This window comes from Diabrotica virgifera, chromosome 1 (genome assembly GCF_917563875.1).
Source record: "Diabrotica virgifera virgifera chromosome 1, PGI_DIABVI_V3a".
NCBI lineage: Eukaryota > Metazoa > Arthropoda > Insecta > Coleoptera > Chrysomelidae > Diabrotica > Diabrotica virgifera.
This window is the reverse complement of record NC_065443.1, coordinates 57243664-57267884: the sequence shown is the minus strand read 5'-3', so window position 1 is coordinate 57267884 and position 24221 is coordinate 57243664. Positions and strand designations below refer to the sequence as shown.

Below are 24221 nucleotides of genomic sequence, written 5' to 3'. Positions count from 1 at the left end.
AGTCTGGGATAAGAACTCGGATTGTCCTATCACAGGTTTAGGGTAGTAACTACTACTAAAATAACGTTGCCATGGAAATTGGATGCAAGAGGCACAAGATCGAATCAAATGGAAATATATGAGAGAGATTTATGTTGAGCAGTGGACAAGCGAAGATTGAATGATGCTGACTAGGATAATATTATAAATAGAAGTACCTTCAGTGATTTAAGTGGAACAAAAGAGGACGTAGAGAAAGTAGAAGAGCTATTTGACAGCGATGAGGTCTGTCTTAGGGATGGCGGTTGTTGACAAAACACCGGTTTTCGGTTATACCGGTTTTTTTACCTACGGTTTAACCTGGCGGTTATAACCGGTTAAAAACCGGTTATTCCAAAAACCGATTTTTGGTTTTTTTAGTCAATAGCCAATATCCAGTAGGTTACAATTATATTGTTCTTTACTTTGCGATACTCCATTCGAATCGATATCAGTCATCAGTGTTGTTAAATCGGTTTCAGTCAGCTTAAACTTGTACCTTCGAGTGCGAGCAGCGAAAAATTTTCCCATTTTTTCTCTGAATTCATTATTTTTTCCACGTATCCGGTTTTTCACCGGTTATTACTTTAAAATGAAAAAACCGGTTATAACCGGGACAAAAAACAACCGGAAAAACCGATTAAGTCTGAGTAAAAAAACCGGTTTTATGTTATAACCGGTAGGTTTTTCCCATCCCTAGACAACGAGAGGCGAATAAGTGAGATATATTGTATGAGACAGACTGTGGGAAAGAAGCTCTAATGAAAAAAAAAAAGCCCAATCTTGGGACAAAAAAAAGGGGGGAACGGGGAAAATGAAGGGCCTCCTTGCTTACAGTCTGTGGATAAATGAAGGTAAAGTGCTTCGGAAGCGATGTCGACCTTGCAGCGGCCATTCCGTTTTCGGAGCGCTGGATGACAGAGGAGGGTCTGGTTTAGCAGGTAGGCATTCGGCGTAGCCTCGGCGACGAGAGAGCGTTTTAAAGCACCTCGGGAACTATCGCTGGTACTACGAAGAATGAATCCTGCACTAAGGTCAGTCAGGCGGCGTTCTGGACTGAGGTGTCTTTTGAAGATTCCAGACCCCCCTCTTTAAAGACGAAAAAAAAAGTCTGTCTGCGTAGAATTATAGGCCTTGATCCCGCGTACCAAAAAAAGTTGATTAATAGCAAGCTGAAAATTTGTTAATAGCTTAACGGTGTCTCGTCAGACAAACTTTGATGTATGGGAACACTGGAACAGAGAAAGTTTTAATTGTGGAACAGTTTAAAATTTTTGGGACGTTAGACTACGAAAACGTCCTATGTATTTTGTCGGACAGAATTTCCAATTGATTTGTTACCCATTCATTACCCTCTTATGCAAAAATCAGACTGGTATTTATCACCAACTAGGCATTTTAATGAGTCCGACACGTAGAACATGTCAAGTGACAGGAATTATGACAGGTGATAAATAGCAGTCTGATTTTTGCATGAGAGTTTAATGAAAGGATAACAAATCGATTGGAAGTTCTGTTTGGAAGTTCTGTCTGACAAAATACATGGGACACTTTCGTAGTCTGACGTTCCAAAATTTTAACCTGTTCCACAATTAAACCTTCACCTGTTCCAGTGTTCCCGTACATCAAAGTTTGTCCGACTAGACCCCGTTAATCTAATAAAAAAATTTTAGCTTGATATTAATCAACTTTTTTTGGTACGCGGTATCCACAGTGCCGTTTTGGTCATTGGGCGCTTGGGCTCCGGAGTGGCCCGTAGGGACCCTTTCTTTTATTAATAAAAAAGTTATATTTCTATTATATAATTTCAAAGAAATTAATATACTTAACAGGTTATTTGTATTTTATTTAAATATTAAACTAACTTTCTTACCTACCATTTGTAATTTTTTTTTATTAAAAGGATACCAAAAATAAAAAAAAGAATATGAATCGTTCGGGATTTGAACCCGGGACCTCTCGATCTCCGGTCACACGCTCTCCCACTGAGCTATATTCCCTTCGCTTTGACAAGTTACAAGATTTCTCATACATACTGACAAATTTAATAGACCAAGTGAAGTATACAAAAATACTCTAAATATACTTTCTATTATTATAAAATATCTTATTCCCGAGGAAGACAAATCCAGACACAAAAATTATAATAAATAGTAACATTTACTAAAAACGCTAATATATTCTTTTAATGACTTATTTGCGCTGACAGCGCTGATGCATACATATCTTGAAAGATTAGCAACGAACTACATACTGTCTGTGTGCGCATGCGCCCAGGTATAACTTCAAAAATGAAAGTCCGCTAAATAATCGAGGACCAAATTTTTTAAATAAAGGAAAAGACTGCGAAATACCTGCGATTTCGATATGGTCTGATTTTAAGACTGATAAATAAGAACTGTGACAACTTTTAAACCAAAAATCGATTCCTTAGAAAATTGTAGAAAAGTGTATGAAGCTGAAGACAAAGCTTATTATAGAAGATTAAATGAATGGAACTCTTATACAGTAAAACCCAATGGAGGCAAACAGAAGTGTTAAAGCTGTTTATTGTTACCCGTGCAAATTATTTTCAGTTGAAAAAAATAGTTTAACTGATTTTGGATATATTTTACCCACTGGAAATATTTGAATAGTTTACTCAAATCTCACGAAGAACGTAAATTTCATCTAAACTCTATGGTTAGGAACTTTATGCCATTAATAACAAGATCATTAGTTGGAGTTAGATGGATCATCAGTTAAATTTGAGTTATAGACACTGGCTTGAAAGAGCAGGTAGAACGCGAAGCTGACTATTGAGTAAAGGTCCTAAGAAGAGTTGCCATTAAATTACTTGCTTTTCGTTGATCCCATGCGAATTTAACGAGTCGTCATAAGCGAAATTACTTAAGTTGTCTTGTATACTTTGCTTTTGACAACTTCTTAGATCAGCATTTACAGCGGAATGCGAATAAAGAAAAAGGATCAGTTAGCTATCTGTCTGACCAAACTTGCAATGAATTCCTGGAATCGATGAAAACAAAACATGCAAAAACTTTTGACGCTGTAAATGCTTTAGGTATTTAAAGCTATGGATCCATCAAACATATTTTTCCAGTTAAGCAATAATAGAGAAAAAATTCAGCAGTTAGAAATGAAGCCAAGGCACTGCATAATAAAATGGATACCTTTGAGACAGGTTAACTTGAATACTTTATTAGCACTGATTTGGGCAAGGATTTTAAAACGAATGAATGCAACAAGCAAAACGTTGGAAACTGTAGACTTAAACGTGCCAATTGGAGTAGAATTAATGACATTTGAGCTTTGTTGGAGATGTAAGAAATAAATTAAGCGAAATTGAACTAAAAACCAAAAACATTTTTTTGTGGAGGCAATAACCTCAAACATATTCTATAGAATTGGCCTTCAAAAAACAAAAAAAAAACATTTTTCGATGAAGTAGTTGACAGTGAAACAATTTTATAGGGACAAGAGATATTCAGAATTAAAGTACCTATTTAATGTTATATGCCACAATGTCCCTCAAGATCTTTTAAAAAGAATATAATGCTACAAAGATGTTCAGATCAGCTGTTACGATGTTTTTTACGCTAAATAAAGAAGAAGTCAAAAAGTGAATTAATATTTTATGCGAGGAATAAAAAAAATGTTGATGAAACTAAAGAGAACTTGCATAATGAAAGTATCCATTTTATTACGTTATGCCAAAATTTGAATAAACATTTGAAAATTTGGTGTCATCCAGGATGTAAAGGCAACTTTTGCCAATTTTTAACTTTACTGCAAGTTTATTTGACGATACCAATTTCTAATGCGTCAGGCGAACGGTCTTTTTTGGCTTTAAACAGAATAAAGGTACATATATTGAAGGTCAAAGGGCCAAGAAAACCTAGACGCATTATCACTATCGTATTATAAAAAATAAAGAAGTGGAGCAGCTGAATTTTGATAGTATTAAAATGGCAGTTTGCTAATGCCTAGTCGAGAAAAAAAGTAAGCTAATTTTTGTCTTATATATTTTTTAGAATATGTTTTTTTGTTTGTCATAAATATGTTGTTCTGTAGAACTTTCTGTTTTTTGTTTATAATTTTAAATGTATTTTTTGGAATATTTTTTACGTTTGCTATTTTTCTCGTTTGTTTTAAAATATCTTTAAAATTTTTAAAAATCTATGGGTTTTACAATAAACGTTAATAGTTAATGCAGGTTAATGCATGTGTTTTTTTTGTTAAAAAATTGACAACGAATAGCAATGAAGGTAGCCCCTAAATCTCTAGTGCCCAGTGCTCGAAGTTAGGTTAAACCGGTTCTGGGTATCCAGACCTATTAGCTAACACCTGCATAACTATATATACCAGCAAAAACTCATCAAAAATATAAGAAGTACGTACCTATTCTGGATAAATCTATGGATGCGGAAATGCATATGATAATATTGGATAAATCAAACTCACATTGATATCAAATAGTGAACTCAATTCTCAATCTATTCTAAATGCGTCTTTTGAACCCTCCAACGTCCTTTTTATGAACCTGATATATTTGTTCGGTATACAGAAAGAGAGGTGATGTACACCATTTAAAGAAGAAAGTTAGAGTATATCAGACACATAATGAGAAACGCCACTAAATACAGATTACTGAAGGTAACCATTCAAGGCAAAGTATTAAAAAAGCAAGGAATTGGGAGAAGAAGAATATCATGGTTAAAGAACCTGACGAAATGGTTCTCCACAACAACAACTAATCTATTTAAAGCCTCAGTTAATAAAATAATTATAGCCAGAATGATCGCTAATATTCGAATAGGCACCAAAAGAAGAAGAATAATGAGATTACGAATGTCTTCAATGAAAAGCTTGTTTGATAAGTTAAGATAAATTAAGCAAATATTTAAAGCAGATGGGTTTGGGTTTTAAATGACAAGCAATAACTTAATATACACACGTTTAAACATAAATCACTGTTAAACTAAAAGTTTAACTTCACTTCATGTTGTTTCACTTCACTAACTGTTTGTTCACTTCACCTAATGTTCACTTAATCTGTATCTTGTTATAAATCATTACCTGCAGACAATCAATATATGTACTAAATTTCAATAAGACATGCAGTAGGTACATATAAACAACGGTTTTAGTTATTAAAGGTGTACAAAGTGTATCTACTCGTTCAATAGTAACAGTACCAATATTATTAAAATTACTTTATCACCTCTTTTCTCGATTATTAGTTTTTAGTGTATAGTATATAAATTATTGTAATCACTGAATAGATGGATGGTGAAAAACTAATCCTATTAATTAAATTAATGAATAATTTACGCGATTATACAAGTAACTGTTATCTAAAAATATTCAAAACCTACACGAAATAATTATTTCTATTCTGTTGGTGATGACATTGCTGTCAACGTTGTTGACATCTACTAGTGTATGTATAGCTCATGCGAATAAACTGTAGTGGTAATCACAGCCTTTCAGATTTGGCTGTTGCATTTATTTTGAATAAATATCTATTATTTACAGAATACTTTAATTTCATGTTTTGTAATTTTATTAACATGTTTTGTAATTTTGATAACATCAACTCATAGACTCAAACAGTCTAGTGTTAGATCGTCACTCCAACGTGTTGGTGGACTACACAGTACGTTACCACTACATTACATAAGGTACGTTAGTTTTCTATGATTAAGTTCTTTTGTTTGAGTGTAATAAAATATGATACATTTTTGTATGCACTGTGAGTTCTCGTATACCGTTACCGTAAGCTAGTTACGACCTCCTGGCTAAGAGGCACTAACATTTTTAAGGTTGTCGCCCTTATGGTAGGGGAGCAAAGTATGGTAAATGTGCAGTCACAGACCTATTGGGTTATGATTATTAGGTCCTAAAATCAAAAAAAGTTTAGTAAAATTTTCCATTTTAGTGGGGACTTGCATTTTTTAATTTAATTTTCCCATTTCCAACAATCGTTTTTTCCAATTATAGCGCCATCTATCCATAATTCGAATAAAATTTGCTTATTTTTCCGTAAAGAATCCAAATCTGCAATAAAAATTTGGAGCTGCTATTTAAGATTTTAAAGTAACCCCCTACCCCACCTCCTTGGGGGCTCGTGTTTGATACCATTTTGAGTATTATATCTATAACCTGACAATTTCGAGTATTTTTAAGGATAGATTTTTTTTCGGGCCCCCTTAACGAGCTCCCCTGTATTAAGAGCCAATATATGGTAAAGGTACAACTGCAGGGTACCAGGTTTCTCCTCATATGATAATCTGACTCGCTCGAGTAACTGCAAAAAACCCCGCTTGGGCACCCCTACCATTATGACATAACTTTTCATATTCTCGATGTCAGTATTAATATGCCTAAATATATTTTAGCTTAGATATCTTTATGGTTACCGTTGGAGAGATTAAGGAAATTGTCTTTATTAAATGGCACCAAAATTATATTTGGTGCCATTTAATTTTAGGTCGAATGGAATGTCCCCCCAGCTCCTCTGAAGTTTGCGAAGGCTCGTGTCCCGAAAGAACTTGCCAAAGGAGAGGCCTAACTTGTAATAGAGCGTGTATATTAAATCCTAAAGCTTTTGATTTATATTTAAACTGGTTTGCAAATGTAAAAGAGGATATATTAAAGATGAATTCAGTAACCAATGCGTATTAAAGGCTGATTGTCCAGTCCAGCAATTCCAAAGTAACTAACATTATAATTCCAAAATTTATTATTCTCAATATTACCAATAGAGATACGCAAAAATTTGAAAAATTGTTAAAGTGGCAAACATCTATTAAAATAAAAAATATATGTAGGGTTTAATTGGTACATAAAGTATTTTTTTTATTAGTAGGTACCTCATTTTGCATATTTAAAGTAGGCGTCTACCCTACGCCTCAGCGTGTTTAAATTCAACTTTCAAAAACGCGCGTGTCAAGTTTACGTGAAGTTACCATGGCAACATCAACAATTTTAAATATTAATCTCACCCGACAGTGTAGTACATACCTACGTTATAACATCAAATAAATAAAATATGAATAAAATATTACTAGCAAATTGTTTCAAATTCTTAATTGAAATATTTGGAAATCTTGATCGTTTAAATGAATGTGAAAAGTATACTTGATATTGTTTAAAATATTTATACTTCCCTTTATTAAATCAGAGGAAATGTTGTTCAAATTAATAGTACCGACATTCCCGGAAGCCAGTGAGGTTGTACTTTCACTAATGTCACTCACAGTTATGTTTGAAACATTCTTCATTTTGGTAATACTCTCTTCATCGTAACCAGTCGCCACAGCTGCCGATTTTCATCCTACTTGTCGTTGGATTTGATCTATTGTCATGCCACTGTTCGCCATAATTTTAGTGGACGTACGTCGAAACCCACGTCCCGTATATTTCTCAGGATCGTTGAAATTTTAGATATCGTACAACTGCAAGGGGCATGATCCAAATATATTAATACCAACTACTTGATTAGTGTATTTTCCTTTAACATACCATAAGAAAGCTCGATCTGTACTTATTTTTGAGATGCAATATATTGCGTTCTTGTATTCTCATAAAAGTATTCGTTATCTAAATCTCACTCCCTATAGCAGGGGTGGGCAAAAGCCGGCCCGCGGGCCGAATCCGGACCTTTTGTTTACTTTATCCGGCCCATTGAGGAATCCCGCAAGCAATTTGTTTTAAGAGCGTAATGCATTAATTTTTTTCGAATCGTGAGAAAACTAATAAGTATTTTTGAAAAATTTAAACGCAGAATGAAATATTACATTATTACCGAGGGCCGAAAGTCCCTGAAAACTTCTATAATATTTATCACAGAGGTGAAAAAAAAGAGGTAATTTAGTGTGACAGTTAATTTCAAATTATGTGTTTCTCCTTTTAATGATGGTCAAAAGTTCTCTGTTCCTTTTCAATTCTGTTCAACACCATTTCGTTCGTAATATGATCGGTCCATGGTATTTTCATAATTTCCCTAAAAAGCCACATCTCAAAAGCTTACAGCTTTTTCATTAAGTCAGTGTCAGTCATCAACAATCCAATAAAGAAGAGAAGAGTGGACATAATATTTTTATTATTATCCCGGTTTTTTATAGCGTTCTCCGTCTTCCGGTTGCCAGTTTCCAGCTTCGTTCGTCATTGCATTCGTCAGGGTGAAGGTTCCTTTCCGACATTGCCTTTTGAATGCCACCTAGCCAGGATTGTTTCGGCGTCCCTCTCTTCCTTCTTTCCCTTGGTGTCCATTTTAAAATTTGTTTTGGCAGCCCGTCGTCGTCCATTGACGTCGTACATGACCATACAAGATCAGTTGTCTCCTTTGAATTTCGTCTATGATAGTTGACTTGACATAACATTTTACAGATATTAGATTTGCAGATTGAATCTTTGGTTACTCAGAAACTTCCTCATCTTCAAAAAGGCTGCTCTTGATTACTCTATTCTTGATCGAAACTCTGAAGTTCATTTTTTATCTGGATCCTTGTTATGGCTTAATATAATGGACCATATTAAAAATTTCGTAATTTTACTGGGAACAAATTGTTCGCATGTACACACCAGAAGGACAATTTATTATTATTAACAGTCAAATGTCTTTCTCCAAATGCTTTAAAATGATATTTATAGTATTTTTGTCAAAAACATTTCTTGGGTAAAGAAAAACCCCCACCAAAAACATTAGCGTACATACTGGGTATAGTCCTCCGGCCCGGCAGACATTTTGAAAATTTAATTTTGGCCCGCGCTTAAAGGTATTTGCCCACCCCTGCTCTATAGGTACCGGTTTTTAACGCAAACTCCCCCTTTCGGTAAGTATCCATGAAAGAGTAACACCGAGCCGCAAATCCATAGGTCGATTCGACACCAGAATCTTCTACACCAAGAAGTCGATTCATTTAAAATTTTAAAATTACTATGGTTTGTTTTTAAACCAGGAGGTGTAAACTAAAAAGACAGATTCACACCCAAGAAAGTCACTAGAAAAATCATCAAATACATCTTTTTTTTTTTTTTTGGTTGATCATATCGGCCTTCGACGGTAATCCATACACATTATATTATATTAATACGTCGCTAAAGAGTTCCCAAAACAACTGTTTTTTATATAGAAGCAGACTAAACAATAAAATTTTAAAGGAACAACGCAGGAAACACAATAAATCGCTGATAAAAATTATTAACCTATGAAATGCCAATAGTGTCAAAATTTCATAAATATCGTTCGTGTCAAAATTTCATAACAGTAGAGTAAACTTGCCTGAGGTTGGACCAATTACAAACAAGCATTATGTCGCGGTAAATTTGCATTACTCCTCTTATTTTAATAACAGACCATATTATGAGTATCTAAGGCTTTTTGTTTTTCCGCCAGGGCCAGGTCCTGAACGATCAACCACTAAATCATTTCACAGTGAAGTGAAGGCAATTCAGCTGTCTGACCGCTTGGCTGCCTGACCGATTATTTAAATCTTCTTAACCAATACTACACAATTAATCATTTAAATACATAATTTATTTATAGAATGCACCGGAAATTTGACAGAGGTATGCGATAACTGTTGTCCGACACGATATTGTGGTTCAAAATTTCTACCCTGTCGACATCCCAGCCGTTGTTTGGACATACCGTGCAGATGCTTATGTGCTGGAAATTATAGAAGAGATTTGAGTACTGGAAGATGTTTATTACCAGTAGATTGTCTCTTAGTTTAAACTTCTTCTGCTGATGTCATACCGAAATTTGTGGGTGTAATCTGCGTGTTCACTACATAATTTAGTTCTTAGTTAAACTGCCATGTAAAATATACGAAATCTTTTGTAAGTTTGGTTGGTTTCATAATGAAATGTAAACAATGTACTGTGTTATTTTAATGTTAACAATGAAATATTTATTTTGTTCAAGTATTTATTATTGTGAAATTAACGCTAAGATAAAGTTAAAAAAAGCATTTAACTAGTACGTACTTCCGGTGCTCACTTATGAAGTTGAAACACTGACATTGACTAAATCATCAATATGAAAATTACAAGTAGCACAACGAAGAATGGAAAGATTCATGCTTGGCCTAACTCTGAGAAACAGAATACGAAATGATGAGATACGGCGAAGAACTGGAGTGGAAGACATCATAAAACGCATTACGAAGTTGAAGTGGAAATGGTCAGGACACGTCGCAAGACAGAGAGACAACAGATGGACAAAAAAGATTTTAGAGTGGCGACCAAAGGCAGACAAGCCAAGTCGTGGAAGACCATCTACCAGATGGACCGACGACATTAACAGAATAGCGACAAAGTGGATTGCAGCTGCGCAGGATAGAGAAGGGTTGAGACATGTTGAAGAGGCCTATGTCCGAAGTGGACAAATTTGGCTGAGTGATAACTGCTAAGAGAGGTAGAGACAATGGATCTTAGTATAGGAAAGAAGTAATAAACTCGAAGGTCTTGACAATAGTAAAAATTTCCCGCTATTACTGTTGGTCGCCAGGTTAAACCTGCTCATGTGGCTTACAGCTATGGGTATGGAGAATTAAATGGAAATTGCTCAACACGAAGTGGAATGGAGGCATTTTGTCAAGTTGTACTGAAACCCACGAAAGACTATGGAGTAAGGAGTGTATGATACTTGTTCAATTTTTTATTTGACTGCTTGAATATTATCAGAATGTATTATACAAACTGCAACTATATAATTTTTTATTAGTTTCTGCTCTATTTATAGACTGTAATTTTACCATATAGATAAAAAAAACCTAAATGGTGATACTAGTTCGAACTAAGCAATAACTATGAGACCAAACAACCAAAAACCAACCTAATTTAAAAGAAAATTTAAGACAGATATGTAAATAGTGCAGAAAACAGCAAACAAAGATGATTCCAAGATGGTCTTGCTACGAAAAAGCTAGAAATTTTATACGATATAGCCTAGTTTAACAAAGAAATCCTGTTTTTAAATTTTGTTATCTTAAAAAGATAATGATATATATTAAATCGGTTTACAACGTTCTTCGCCGTCTTCCGATTTCCAATCTCTATCTCGTTCTGTCATTCCATAGATCGTCCTCGAGTTCTCTGTCCCTGATTTCTCTATCAACTCCTTCTCTCCAACTTCTGCTAGGCCTTCCTGGTCTGCGCCTTCCTATTAGTTGCCATTCGAGGATTTGTCTTGGTATTCTATTCTCCGGCATTCTCCTTACGTGTCCGTACCAGCTGAGTTGTTTCGTCCTGATGTCGTCAACAATAGTATGTGTAGCCCCCATGATTTCTCGGACTCTCTCGTTGGTTATTCTGTCGCGTCTAGATATTCCCGCCGAACGGCGCCAGAAGTCCATTTCTGTTGCTCTAAGCATTTTCTCTGTTCTGTCTTTTAGGAGCCAAACTTCACGTCCATATGTTGTGATGCTTTTTATTATAGTGTTATACAGTAAAACCTGTGTTAACGGCCACCTGTCCAAACGGCCAGTTTAAAAATTTCCCAAACCAATTATATGTAGACTACAAAAACTGGCAATAGCGGCCACCTTTCCATATCGGCCAATAGTTCTTTCATTTTTAGTGGCCGTTACTGACAGGTTTTACTGTATATTCTTTTTTTATTTTCCTTAGAAATATTTTTATCCCACAGTACGCTATTCAGTAAGGATGTGCCTTTCCTTCCCTGTATATTTCGTTCCTTAATAGCTGCATCTAATTTTCCGTCTTGAGTGATCTTTACTCCTAGGTATTTGTAGTCTTAACATAATTTCATTTCTTGATTTTCCTCTACTCGGAGGCTATGTTGGTCTCCTCCGATAGTCATATATTGAGTTTTTTCCATATTCACTTCTAGGTCCCACTCTGTAAACTCTTCTAATAGTTTTCGCATCATGTAACTAAGATCTTCAGAGTCCTGTGCGATGATCACCTGGTCATCCGCAAAGCACAGCGTGTACAAAGTTGAGTCCGTTAGTGGTATGCCCATATTCGTACAGTCGTACAGTTTTTCTTCCATTTGTTGAGTGCTGCTTCGAGGTATATTTTGAATAGTGTTGGTGAGATACAGCATCCAGCATAGTTATTGTGAATCCAGGTGTTATGAGATTTCCCGTTTTAATTCTTGTTGTTTGTTGGTAGTACAACGTTTTTACGGCTTCAACCAATTCTATATTTACATTTGATGTACATAAAAAGAGATTTAATTTACATAAAAAGATAATTAACTAATTTTATTGGAATCTCGGAGGCTCTAGTCATATTAAAGTTTCATTTATTTATAGAATGTCCCCGTAATTCTACAACAGATTGCCATCCATGTTGCCCTGAAAGAAATTGTGATAGAAGACCTGCAGCTTGCCGACCCTCCAGAATTTGTTCAGAAGTTGAAAATTGCAAATGTAGATGTAAAAAGGGATATTTAAGAGATAATATCAGCAAAAGATGTGTACTACCAAGCGATTGTGCAAAATTTGAAGACTTTATCCATTTATACGATTAATTTTCGGGCTGTGTTTGAGTGAACCATTTAGCTTATAAAATGTGTTAATCGATTATTACTAAGTAAAGAAATTCGTATTGCATTAATATATGATATCCCCTTATATTAAACTATGTTATGATTTAGTACCAATACATCAATTTAGAAGAATAAAAGAAATCAATATTACATCAATTAAATAACCTGAACCTGAGACATTGAAACTACTATGGACCGGAGAAATTAAAGAGAAATTTTAATCTATCTAGGTTGGGACTAAATTTTATTCCGACACGAAAATACATCTAGTGTTTACCCTTGAAAAATACCATTATTTGCACCCTTTACGTAGAGTAAAATGCCTTTCTTTTCAGTTCATGCTCCACCATTGTTTTACATGTGTTTCGAGGTATCATCTTTCATCATCTTCTTCTAAGGCAATAATACCCAATTGATCCTCCACCCTTGTTTGTCTGTGATTGCTCTTCTTCATATTCTGGACTCCTAGAAGTGCTTCTGCGTAGGTGCTTACTGTATCTTGGCCGCGCTTTCCTGACTTTCCAACCGGTCTCTTTCCCTGCATTCTAGCGTTCAGTGCTCTTTTTGGTAGCCTATCCTCTCCTATTCTTGCCACATGTCCAGCCTATTACAATATTTGTATTCAAATGAAGTCTGACAGGGATGTTTCTTATAAAGTTGATAAAGCTCGTTGGTGTATCCAATTCTGAAGATTCCGTTTTCCCTCACAGGTCCTAGTACTCTCCTCAGTACTTTCGTTTCGAATGTGTCAAGTTTGTTTGTTCTTTCAGAACCCATGCTTCAGTGCGATAGCATGCTATTGGTCGAATTAAGATTTTCTAGATTCTTATCCTTATATTTCTGTGGACACTTTTACACCTAAATATATAGGAGAGCGCAAAATAAGCTCTGTTTACCTGCGTTATTCTCTTCCTTATTTCTCCATCTTCTGGTTCGTCGGCATATATTGCTACTTCCAGGTGTGTAAACTTTCCAACCGTTTCAATATGATCTTCATGTATCATGTTTTGTGGTACAATATTTCTTTTCGTCTGTATCATTATTGTTGTTTTTCTGTGTTAATTTCCACACCCAGCCTTTTCGTTTGCGTTTTCAATTCTATGTATATTTCCAATGCTCCTGTTGATGTTCTACTCATAATATTATTATCATTGGCATAAGTGGCCACTCAAACCTGTCGGTTAGTTAGTACTGTTAGTAGGTTTCCTCTTCCAGTTTGCATTTGCCTAACCGCTTACTCCAGCGCTAGGTTAAACAATGTTGAGGCCAGAAAATCTCCTTGCTAGTCCCTGCGAGATTTTGAAAAAGTCTCTCCGGTGGTTTTGTATTCGTACACATGCCCGGGTTTCATCCACTGTGGCTTTAATGAGTCTAATAAGCTTGTGTGGTATTGCCAATTTGGCCAATATATAGTATAGTCTGTTCAATGTCGTGTTCCCATGATTTGCTCAAGACCTGTTTGACTGTAAGTTTTTGATCCATTGTCGTTCTTCCCCCTCTAAAGACCATCTGATAGTCTCCTATAATATTTTCTGCTACTTGTAGTTGAAGTCGCTGGTTTATAATATACGTGAGGACTTTATATGTTGTACATAGTAGAGCAATTCCACGGTAGCTTTGTGACGTTCCGCCCCTTATAGAATCGATTATTGATGGGAAGATATTATTTAACTATCCAAAATATTATTTAATTATTTTCAGAATTATTTTCTTTCAATGTTTATTCAAATAGAACTTAAACCCATCTCAGAATTTTTAAATGCTTGATGACGTCACATTTAAAACGTGGCAACATTGGTTTCCCCACTTTGACAGCCAATGCTTAGTAGAGGGGTACGAAGGATTCAGCTGTGAACGTGAGCCTTGGATTGCCATTGTTTCTCGAGTGTTCGGTCTGAATCGTAGTGTGCGGGGTCATTAGACTCAATTATTCACCTCTAATTCTCAGTTCCAAATTGATTAAATATTACAATAAAAGTATAGTGAAGTTATCCAGCAGCAGTGGATTTGAAGAATTTTAGAGCATACTATATCCAATGAGTTCTACCCCGGTAAATACACATTTTATTAAGTATTTTATTCAGCCATTTTGGAAGTCCTTGACATTTGCTAACTAAGTTTCACATAGTCTATTTTCATGGTTTTTATGTTTTATTTTCATGGATCAAACTCATCTAGAGATAATTCAATATTCGTTGTTAATTTGTGCTTCCAGTTGGAAAATAGAGCTAATTTAAACTCCATTTTTTATATTCCTTTCAAGTCTACAGAACTCCTATCTTTTGAACGATGATCAAATAAGTATCCATCGCTTAGTCTTACTATATTTCATCCTTGTATAATATATCTATATACCGGTGTATATATTATAATAAAATATTCTTTCACAGTAATTATATTTTGTATTTCAATTGGAAATTACTTGTGTTATTTGACCAAGGTCATCTGATAGCAACCTGATAAAAGGTCAAGCTGTCTAGTCATTCAAGTTTTTGGACTTAATGACCTATTTCTTCTTATTCCCATAGGAATAAAAACACCTCCTCGTATCTCTTGCTTCTTTTTTTTTGACATTGGTAGATTGGTAGTAACACCACACTGTGTTTTTTTTAGCACCTACCATGAAATCTTAAAGCCACCCTACAACAACACCAAGGCCAGACCACACAGAGAGAAACAATCAATAGGCGACCAGCCTGGATTATTTCCACATTTTCTTTTTTTGAGTACCTCCAGCTGCTTTCCAACAGTTTTGAGTACCTTCAGCTGCTTTCTACCAGTCTTCCTCTCCTGTACCTCCAGCAGGACAGCTGCTAGCGAGAGTTAGCACCCTTGGGTGCTCATTACATCAACTTCAAGATTAGGAAAGAGTGGTTTGTTTGGGAACATTTACTGTGCTCTTATTAAAGACAGACTGGTTTTGTGATATTTAGTACATTTTTTTTATAGTTCAATTGCACACACAATTTTCCTGCTTTATATTTTTTATAGGTTTTTTTTCTTTACAACATAATATTTAATTGATAGCGTTCCCCAACACTCTGCAATCTATAAAGGTATAAATTTCTGAGCTCAGATATTTTCCCTGATAATAGTAGTCGGTACTCTTATCTTGATTATTTTTAGGCTGTGTTCCACTTTTGTATAATTATTTAAACTCATTCCATTATTTTAGTATATGTTTAATTAAATTTTTAAAAATTAACTTCACATATTAGTCAAAATTGTAATTATTAACTTTATTTAACTTGAACTTATTAACTTTACTTAACTTTAACTTATTAACTTTATTTAACTTTAACTTTAATTTATTAAATTCATATGAACTTCTGGATTCTAATCCCTCAGATTAGTTTTTGGTTTCACTTGTTATTATTACTATTATAAACCACGAGTTAGGAAAAGGATCTGTGTATCCACTCGTAGGTTTATTTATTCAATAAGGCTTGTGCCTGTCCCACTCACAGTGAGGTATTTATATGTTATATATAGTATCAGGTAGTATTTAATTAAGGTGTACGTATTATAAACGTACAATTATTATTTGGTGAGGGTTCTACTAACCTAGTTGTAAGTTGTACTTCCTGTATTAGAGGTACCCGTAGTCAGTTTTTCTAACCTTATAAAGAGTATTCTTAGATCATAGTTGTATGATGATTTTGTAATTGACTTTCACTAGTATCACTTTTTCCTGTCATGTTAGAGTTACACACTAGTTACTTGTCCTAACTCAGAGATTGTTAAAAAGATCTAGTAGTTACATTCAATAAATATACATTTATTGTGATTTTTTTTTTCTTATTACTCCTTTATTTTTAGTAGTATATTTTATAATTTAATAATCTTTAATAACTTTTCACATACTTGTACTACAAATTTAACATACTCTATAGCAGCGTAGAATACCTGGAAGAGCGTTAACCTAGTTATCCTTCTTCTGGCGCCCAAAAATTCATTCTGGTGAAATAACGTTTCACCCTGTATACAAATATGAAATGTTCGTTACACAAACCAATGCTATATCTTAGTAGTGACCTAACCGGTCCCTTCAAATGCCGCCAAAACGAAAGGTTTACCGCGCTTTTTCCAGTTCCAAACAGTTCAGTTCGCAACTAGCTCTTGAGTAGAAAGGTTCGCTATTAGTCCTCAGAAAGAACCGTCGCCTATCGCAATTTTCTTGCCGCCAAAACTCCCGCAAAAGCAATGTTGCCAGTGTTACTCGTAGCCTAGAACATTCTTGTACGCAGCAAACCTTATCGTTGTAAGTAGTTATACAGTGAAGTGAAGTGACAGTCCAACGTCAGTGTTATCCGTACTTCAGTGTCATACGATAGTTATACGGACATTACCATCTTAGCTTTTTATTCACCATTCTTCACTCAATAAAGTTTGTTACGTGTAAACCGCTTTTCTTTCCAGCCCATGGCTGGTGGTCCTTCAGTCTATGCTTAACTACGCCCTTTCTCAACCATTTTTTTGGTCCATGTCGAGACGGATTGTAACCCAGCTCGCATAAACACTTTTTCAAAAAACTTTAATCGCAAATAAGTTTCCTTAAAACCTGGACATTAGTGTACACAACGGCAACATTGCACCATCGGGCCAGAAATTCACTTCGGAAAATGCAACAATTTATCAACAAAGTTGAAAACCCAACCGCATAGATACGTGAAAAACAAGTTTTTGTGAACCTGAAGTATGGCTGAACCAGACACAGAGGAGTAAGGGGAGAGATTTAGCTGATGCCCTGTCCTAGCTAAGACCGGTATTTATTCTAACAAAGTGCAAAAGAACCTTTTTTATAGTTGTTTGTTCAAGAAACGATAAAAATATATTTGTGTCTTTGACAAGATTTTTCGGTTTTCGCATTATACGATTTAAATTCAATATGTGTTATTTGAATCGCTTTGTTTTAACTCTAATATTATTTGTATATTGATAAAGAGTTTTCGCATTATAGGATTTAAATTCAATATTTGTTCTTTGAATCACTTTGTTTTAACGCTAATATATTTTGTATCCTTGATCAAGAGTTTTCGCATCATTCGCATTGTACGATTTAAATTCAATAATATTTGTTCTTTGCATCGCTTTGTTTTAACGCTAATGGCTATATTTTTTATAGTTGAACCACGCAAAAATATATTTGGATCTTTGATAAAGTTTCCGCAACCTTTTCATTATACATGTTAAATTTAATATTTGTTTTTTACATCGCTTTGTTTCAACGCTAATAATTATAGTTTTTATAATTGAATCACGCAAATTAATATTTTGGTAAAGGATTTTGTTTTGAGTCGTATTGTAAATTAGTTACGTAGTTTGGAATAATGGCTAATAATAATAATAATACAGTGATGTTAAAAAGTCAGCGCAGCACTTGTAAAGCGCAACTCACACGTATAGAAAAGTTTATAAAGGGTGATTCTGACAACCTTCATTTAATTAGAGTTAAATTTGATAACTTGGCTGAAAACTATAACAAATATAAGCAAATCCAAAGCGATATTGAAATGTTAAAAGAACCAGATTCAGTGGCGTCCGATAGTGAGGAAAATGAGGTCGTGGCTGATAGATTTGAAATTGCCTTGGCTCAGTTACAAGAATTAATCGAAAAGTTGTCAAAACCAAACAAAGTAATCGATAGTGTGTCAAATGTCAAATTACCGGATATCCAAATAAAACCATTTTCAGGGAAACCGGAAGAATTTTTACCCTTTTTCGATCTCTTTTCATCCCTTGTTTTGAATAACCCCAAATTAAAATCACAAAGTGAGAAATTCTACTATTTAAGAAGTTTGCTCAAAGGTCAACCGCTTAGTTTAATAGAGTCTTTACCAGTTACAAACCAGAATTTAGAAGTCGCTATATCCACCCTTAGAAACAATTATGAAGATAAGAATAAGTTATTGAACTCTCTCTATCAGACGCTACTGGATCAAAAGCCGATCAACAAATGTAATGCTAGCGAGATACGGAGTTTCTACGTTACGAGTAAAAAAACGCTGGATTTAGTAAAAAATCTTAAACTATCTGATCACGATACCCTTGACACGCTTCTTGTATTTTTGTTAGAGAAAAAATTGGACTTTCAAAGTCGGCGAGCTTTTGAAAGTGAACGAGATTTGACCACGCTCCCCTCGGTAGACTTATTTTTCGAATTTTTAAGAAAACGCTATACGATATTAGAAAATTTAAATATGTTTGACGGTAATTCAAAGCACGATAATAACTTTACAAAAAATTCAGATAAGTCTTCCCCTAAGATAAACCTTCACGCAAACGTGTCTGATCCAAATACGAGGAACATCAGTTCCACCGGCAAATATTGCAATTATTGCAATGAACGGTCGCATTCCACTTACGTGTGCACGAAATTCTTGAAGTTATCTCCGCAAGAGAGACATCGATTTGTAAAATCGAAATCGCTTTGCTTCAATTGTCTTTCTAGTATGCATATCTTGTCGAGTTGTAAGAGTTTGTCTAGGTGTCACCACTGTGGTAGGGACCATCATTCACTTATTCATTTAGAAACTAATTCTCAACGCGTCGGGGATCAGCAGAGGGGTCAAAATGTAGCACAAAATAATCAACATTCGAGACATAATGGGAACAGAAATAATGTTTCTAATAGGGACTCCAATCCATCTTTGACGCAAAATAGTACGTTTCTTACGCAAAATTCGCCCGCAAATTTATCGGTATCCGACGCAAATAACGCTAGCAGTCAAGCTTGTGCCTCTACAAGTACTACTAACTTATCCGCCCTTAGTAAAAATAATTGTCAAATCCTTTTACCTACTGCCCAAGCAAAAGTATATTCCAGAACTGGTAAACCCTTCTCTGTCAAATTACTTTTAGATTCGGGAAGTCAGCAAAGTTTTGTATCGAAAGACTTAGCAAATCGATTACAGTACCCAACTAGAGTGCAAAAATTATCCATTTCCGGTCTAGGTAACAATGGCCTTGTTCAATCCAATGAAATTTTAGACATTGTGTTACACTCCAAACTTAATCCTTATCAACAATTTGATGTTTCCTGCTCAGTAATAGATCGAATTACTGAGCGATTACCGCAAATCGCTTTAAATCCTCATGGTTTAAAAATACCCGATCATATAATACACGAGCTGGCCGATCCTCGTTTCTGGGAACCCAGCAATATTGACATTTTAATAGGTGCTGATCTCTATTTTAGCCTGTTAAAAGGCGACCTTATTTCACTGGGCCATAATCAACCCACGCTTCTAGAAACCGCGTTTGGCTATGTAGTTGCAGGACCGGTTCCTAATTTGAGTCATAAAAAGATCAGTTCTATTGCCCCAAACACGCATTCTTTTTTGTCGGTTCAGGACGCAAATAATCTAGCTGTAGGTTCCGAAGGTGGAGAAAAAGATATCTGTGCAAATTTGGAAAAATTCTGGGAATTGGAGGAAATTCCCTCGAGATGTTCTCGTTCTAAGGAAGAAGAAATGGCCGAAACGCTCTTTGCATCTACCACGGAAATTTTAGAGTCTGGTCGGTATCAAGTTGAGATGCCTCTGATTTGTTCAGGGACAAAAGAATTGGGTGATTCATTCACCATCGCAAAAAGACGCTTTCTCACGCTAGAGAAAAAATTTGCCAATAACCTTAGTTTTTTCACAGAGTACAAAAAGGTCATAGAAGAATATTTATCCCTCGAACACGCAAAAGTTATACCGCTTACACTTACTAATCATTTAAATCAACATAAATATTTTATCCCTCATAGAGCTGTTATTAAAGAGGGAGCTTCGTCCACCAAATTTCGTGTAGTATTTGATTTCTCCGCAAAGTCCAGCTCAGGATTCTCTCTTAACGATTTAACTCTCAAAGGGTTTCAAGTGCAAGACAACCTTTTTGATATATTATGTCGATTTCGGACTTATAAATTTGTGTTGACCGCTGACATCAATAAGATGTATCGCATGATAGAAATGTCTCCGCATCATCGATATTTACAAAATATTCTGTGGAGGGACTCACCCTCAGAAGACTTCAAGTGTATTGAACTATCTCGCGTTAGTTTTGGTCAGAATTGCTCTCCATTTCTAGCTACTAGAGTAATTAAAGACATAGCCCTTAGTAACTCACACGCACCACTCGCATCGCAAGCTTTATTAAAGCAAACATATATGGATGATATCCTAGGAGGTACCGACAAGTTCAATGAACTTAAACAGCTTTATTCACAATTAAATACTGTTTTAAATAAACATGGGTTTTATCTTCACAAGTGGTGCTCGAACGTACCATCATTTTTGCAAGAAATTTCACAATCAGCTACAGTAGAGTTTGATTTAAGTTTAGAGGAAGCTCCATACAAAATTTTAGGATTGAAATGGAATTCCACAGTAGACACGATAAAAATATCCGCGAATACTTCGATTGATCTGGAACCAGTCACAAAGCGACGAGTCCTTAGTTGTGTTAGTTCCTGTTATGATCCGCTCGGGATAGTAAATCCTTTAATTGTTAACGGTAAACTATTAATGCAAGAACTTTGGAAACTAAAGGTGAGTTGGGATGAACCAATCACCGATCCAGTGATATTTAAAAAATGGAAAACGTTCTTAACTATCCTCTCTAAAGTAAATAATATTGAAATACCTCGTTTTATTTTTGTAGATCGAAAAATCACAAAAATTGATATGCACGGTTTTTGTGATGCAAGCCTAACCGCTTTTGGGGGTTGCATCTATATTGTCGCCCAATATAGTGACAACTCGTTGTCTAGTAATTTAATTACCGCTAAGTCTCGCGTTGCTCCACTCAAAAATAAACTTACTATTCCAAAGTTGGAATTATGTGCAATGGAACTCCTTTCCAAACTAGTTCATCAAATGTTATCTATTTTAAACGAACGCTTTATAATCGATAAGATAAATTATTGGTCCGACTCACAGATTGCACTTAGCTGGATAAAAAATCCCGCAAACAGTTACATGACATTTGTAGCCAATCGCGTATCTTCAATTCAAAGCCTAAGTACGATTTCTATGTGGAGACATATTCGATCTCATTTGAATCCTGCTGATATGCTAACTCGCGGTAACTTCGAAGAGAAGATGCTTGGTTTTTGGTTACACGGCCCTGATTTCCTGCGCACGCATAATGTTGATTTTGATAACTTTAATACGTTTTCCCCAGTTGAGAATTTGCCCGAAACCAAAAAGATTTCTCTTGTAATCTCAGATAAGGTGGAGAACTTGTGGACAACAATGTTCGCACGCTTTTCGAAATTTTCCAAGCTACAAAATGCAGTAGCATATGTTTTTCGATTTATTTCCAATTTAAGGGATAAACAAACAAGAAAGTTTGGTCCTTTAACTGTCGATGAACTCTCGCTTGCTCACATGTTTATTATACGTCAAGTTCAGTCAGAGCACTTTTCTAAAGAAATGTTACTTCTGTCTAGTAGTAAACTTATAGATAACAAACATTTGCTTTCGCTTAACCCCTTTATCGACCAAACTGGTATCTTAAGAGTGGGAGGTAGACTTCAGAATGCACAGATTGATGATAATCAAAAGTTTCCTATTTTGTTGCCCGCTAATAATCATGTAGTTTCTCTCTTAATAAACAGAGAACATTGCCGGCTGGGACATACAGGTCCCCAAAATGTTCTTGGAAATTTAAGATTACGATACTGGCCTCTAAGTGGCCTAAAACAAGTCAAACGAATTATAAAGCGATGTATAACTTGCTACCGCTTTAACGCCCAGACCGCATCTCAAATTATGGCTCCGCTTCCTCCAGATAGGGTACAGAATGCTCGTGTTTTTAGTAAAACCGGTGTAGACTTCGCTGGACCCGTGTATATTCGTGCTTCACGCTTACGCAAAGCTCCAAATATAAAATGTTATATTGCCATATTTGTCTGTATGGCGACTAAAGCTATACATATCGAGTTGGTCAGTGATTTGTCCACAAATTCATTTTTAGCAGCTTTAAAGCGCTTTCTTTCACGACGAGGAAATCCGCAAATAATTTTTAGTGATAACGGAACCAATTTCGTTGGCGCTAATAATCAGCTTCGTGACTTGTATGACTTTTTTAAGTCTCAAGCAAATTTCGATAACATTCGCTCCTATTTAACCCAAAATGAAATAAGTTGGAAGTTTATTCCTCCCCGCTCTCCCCACTGGGGTGGTCTGTGGGAATCTGCAGTTAAGAGTGCGAAATATCATTTAGTTCGCTTAGTTGGTAACTCGCGATTCACATTCGAAGAGATGTACACTATATTAACTCAGATAGAAGCTGTATTGAATTCGCGTCCCCTTTATCCGCTGTCAAACGATCCGAATGATCTGCAGCCGCTAACTCCGGGACATTTTCTAATAGGTAGTGCCTTGACGGCATACCCTGATTCCGATTTAACATATACAAATACCAATCGACTATCCGCTTGGCAACAATGCCAGCAACTTCAACAATCCTTTTGGAAGCGGTGGTCAGTCGATTATCTAAATAATTTGCAAAATCGCCCTAAGTGGCTACGCCCCTTGCCTAATGTTCAAGTTAACGATCTCGTCTTAGTGAAAAGCGAAGACTCGATCCCATTGCGATGGCCTCTTGGACGAGTGATTGCCACTATACCCGGTAAAGACGGTAAAGTTAGAGTTTTAAGATTAAAAACGGCCGATGGAGAGTACACACGCTCCATCACCAAGGTCATCGTTCTACCTATAGACGATAAGCCTAGTTGTTAGTATTCGTTCGCCGCCGCCCCCCAGAATGGTGAAATAACGTTTCACCCTGTATACAAATATGAAATGTTCGTTACACAAACCAATGCTATATCTTAGTAGTGACCTAACCGGTCCCTTCAAATGCCGCCAAAACGAAAGGTTTACCGCGCTTTTTCCAGTTCCAAACAGTTCAGTTCGCAACTAGCTCTTGAGTAGAAAGGTTCGCTATTAGTCCTCAGAAAGAACCGTCGCCTATCGCAATTTTCTTGCCGCCAAAACTCCCGCAAAAGCAATGTTGCCAGTGTTACTCGTAGCCTAGAACATTCTTGTACGCAGCAAACCTTATCGTTGTAAGTAGTTATACAGTGAAGTGAAGTGACAGTCCAACGTCAGTGTTATCCGTACTTCAGTGTCATACGATAGTTATACGGACATTACCATCTTAGCTTTTTATTCACCATTCTTCACTCAATAAAGTTTGTTACGTGTAAACCGCTTTTCTTTCCAGCCCATGGCTGGTGGTCCTTCAGTCTATGCTTAACTACGCCCTTTCTCAACCACATTCTATTTTCAGTATATTATTATATTTACTCTATCTATTTTCTGAACATTATCTTCATATCTTCTTTTCGAGCCATCATTGTCACTTCCTTTAATCTATTGTCTGGCCAAAAATAGCCGTGCAAATTGGCCGAATCCTTCCTTGAGTGTCAAGTGGCCCTTCTCATACATATTTAGCTAGCCATTCAAGTTATATCTATCTATTAATGATTTCTCATCTCTAGTCCTGTATCAATTCGATATTCTTTGTCTTGGCATCCTTCCATACAAATACTACTACAAAGTTGTATTTTAGTTACTCCAGCTTCTTCAACGGAGAAGCCACACATTTTTGTCCTTTGGCTACATTAAGTAGATCTTCTTCTTTTTACTACTTCTGTTGGAGTTTACCACTCCCTTTTCATTCA

General features: G+C 35.6%; 1 protein-coding gene across 1 annotated transcript; it reads left to right on the top strand.

Moving 5' to 3' along the window:
* The first annotated feature begins 17871 nt into the window (after positions 1–17871).
* On the top strand, positions 17872–23794 carry LOC126890770 (uncharacterized). The gene is made up of 2 exons (XM_050659959.1): positions 17872–19911; positions 23762–23794. The coding sequence occupies exons 1-2, from the start codon at positions 17872–17874 to the stop codon at positions 23792–23794; spliced, it is 2073 nt and encodes a 690-aa protein (XP_050515916.1).
* The last annotated feature ends 427 nt before the right edge of the window (positions 23795–24221 follow it).

Bases quoted from the DNA above. Each gene is read 5' to 3' on its own strand.
- LOC126890770 (XM_050659959.1), top strand. From the start codon at position 17,872: ATGGCTAATAATAATAATAATACAGTGATGTTAAAAAGTCAGCGCAGC. The intron at 19,912-23,761 runs GTAGGTTCCGAA...TTTTCTTTCCAG, and splicing joins AGGACGCAAATAATCTAGCT to CCCATGGCTGGTGGTCCTTC.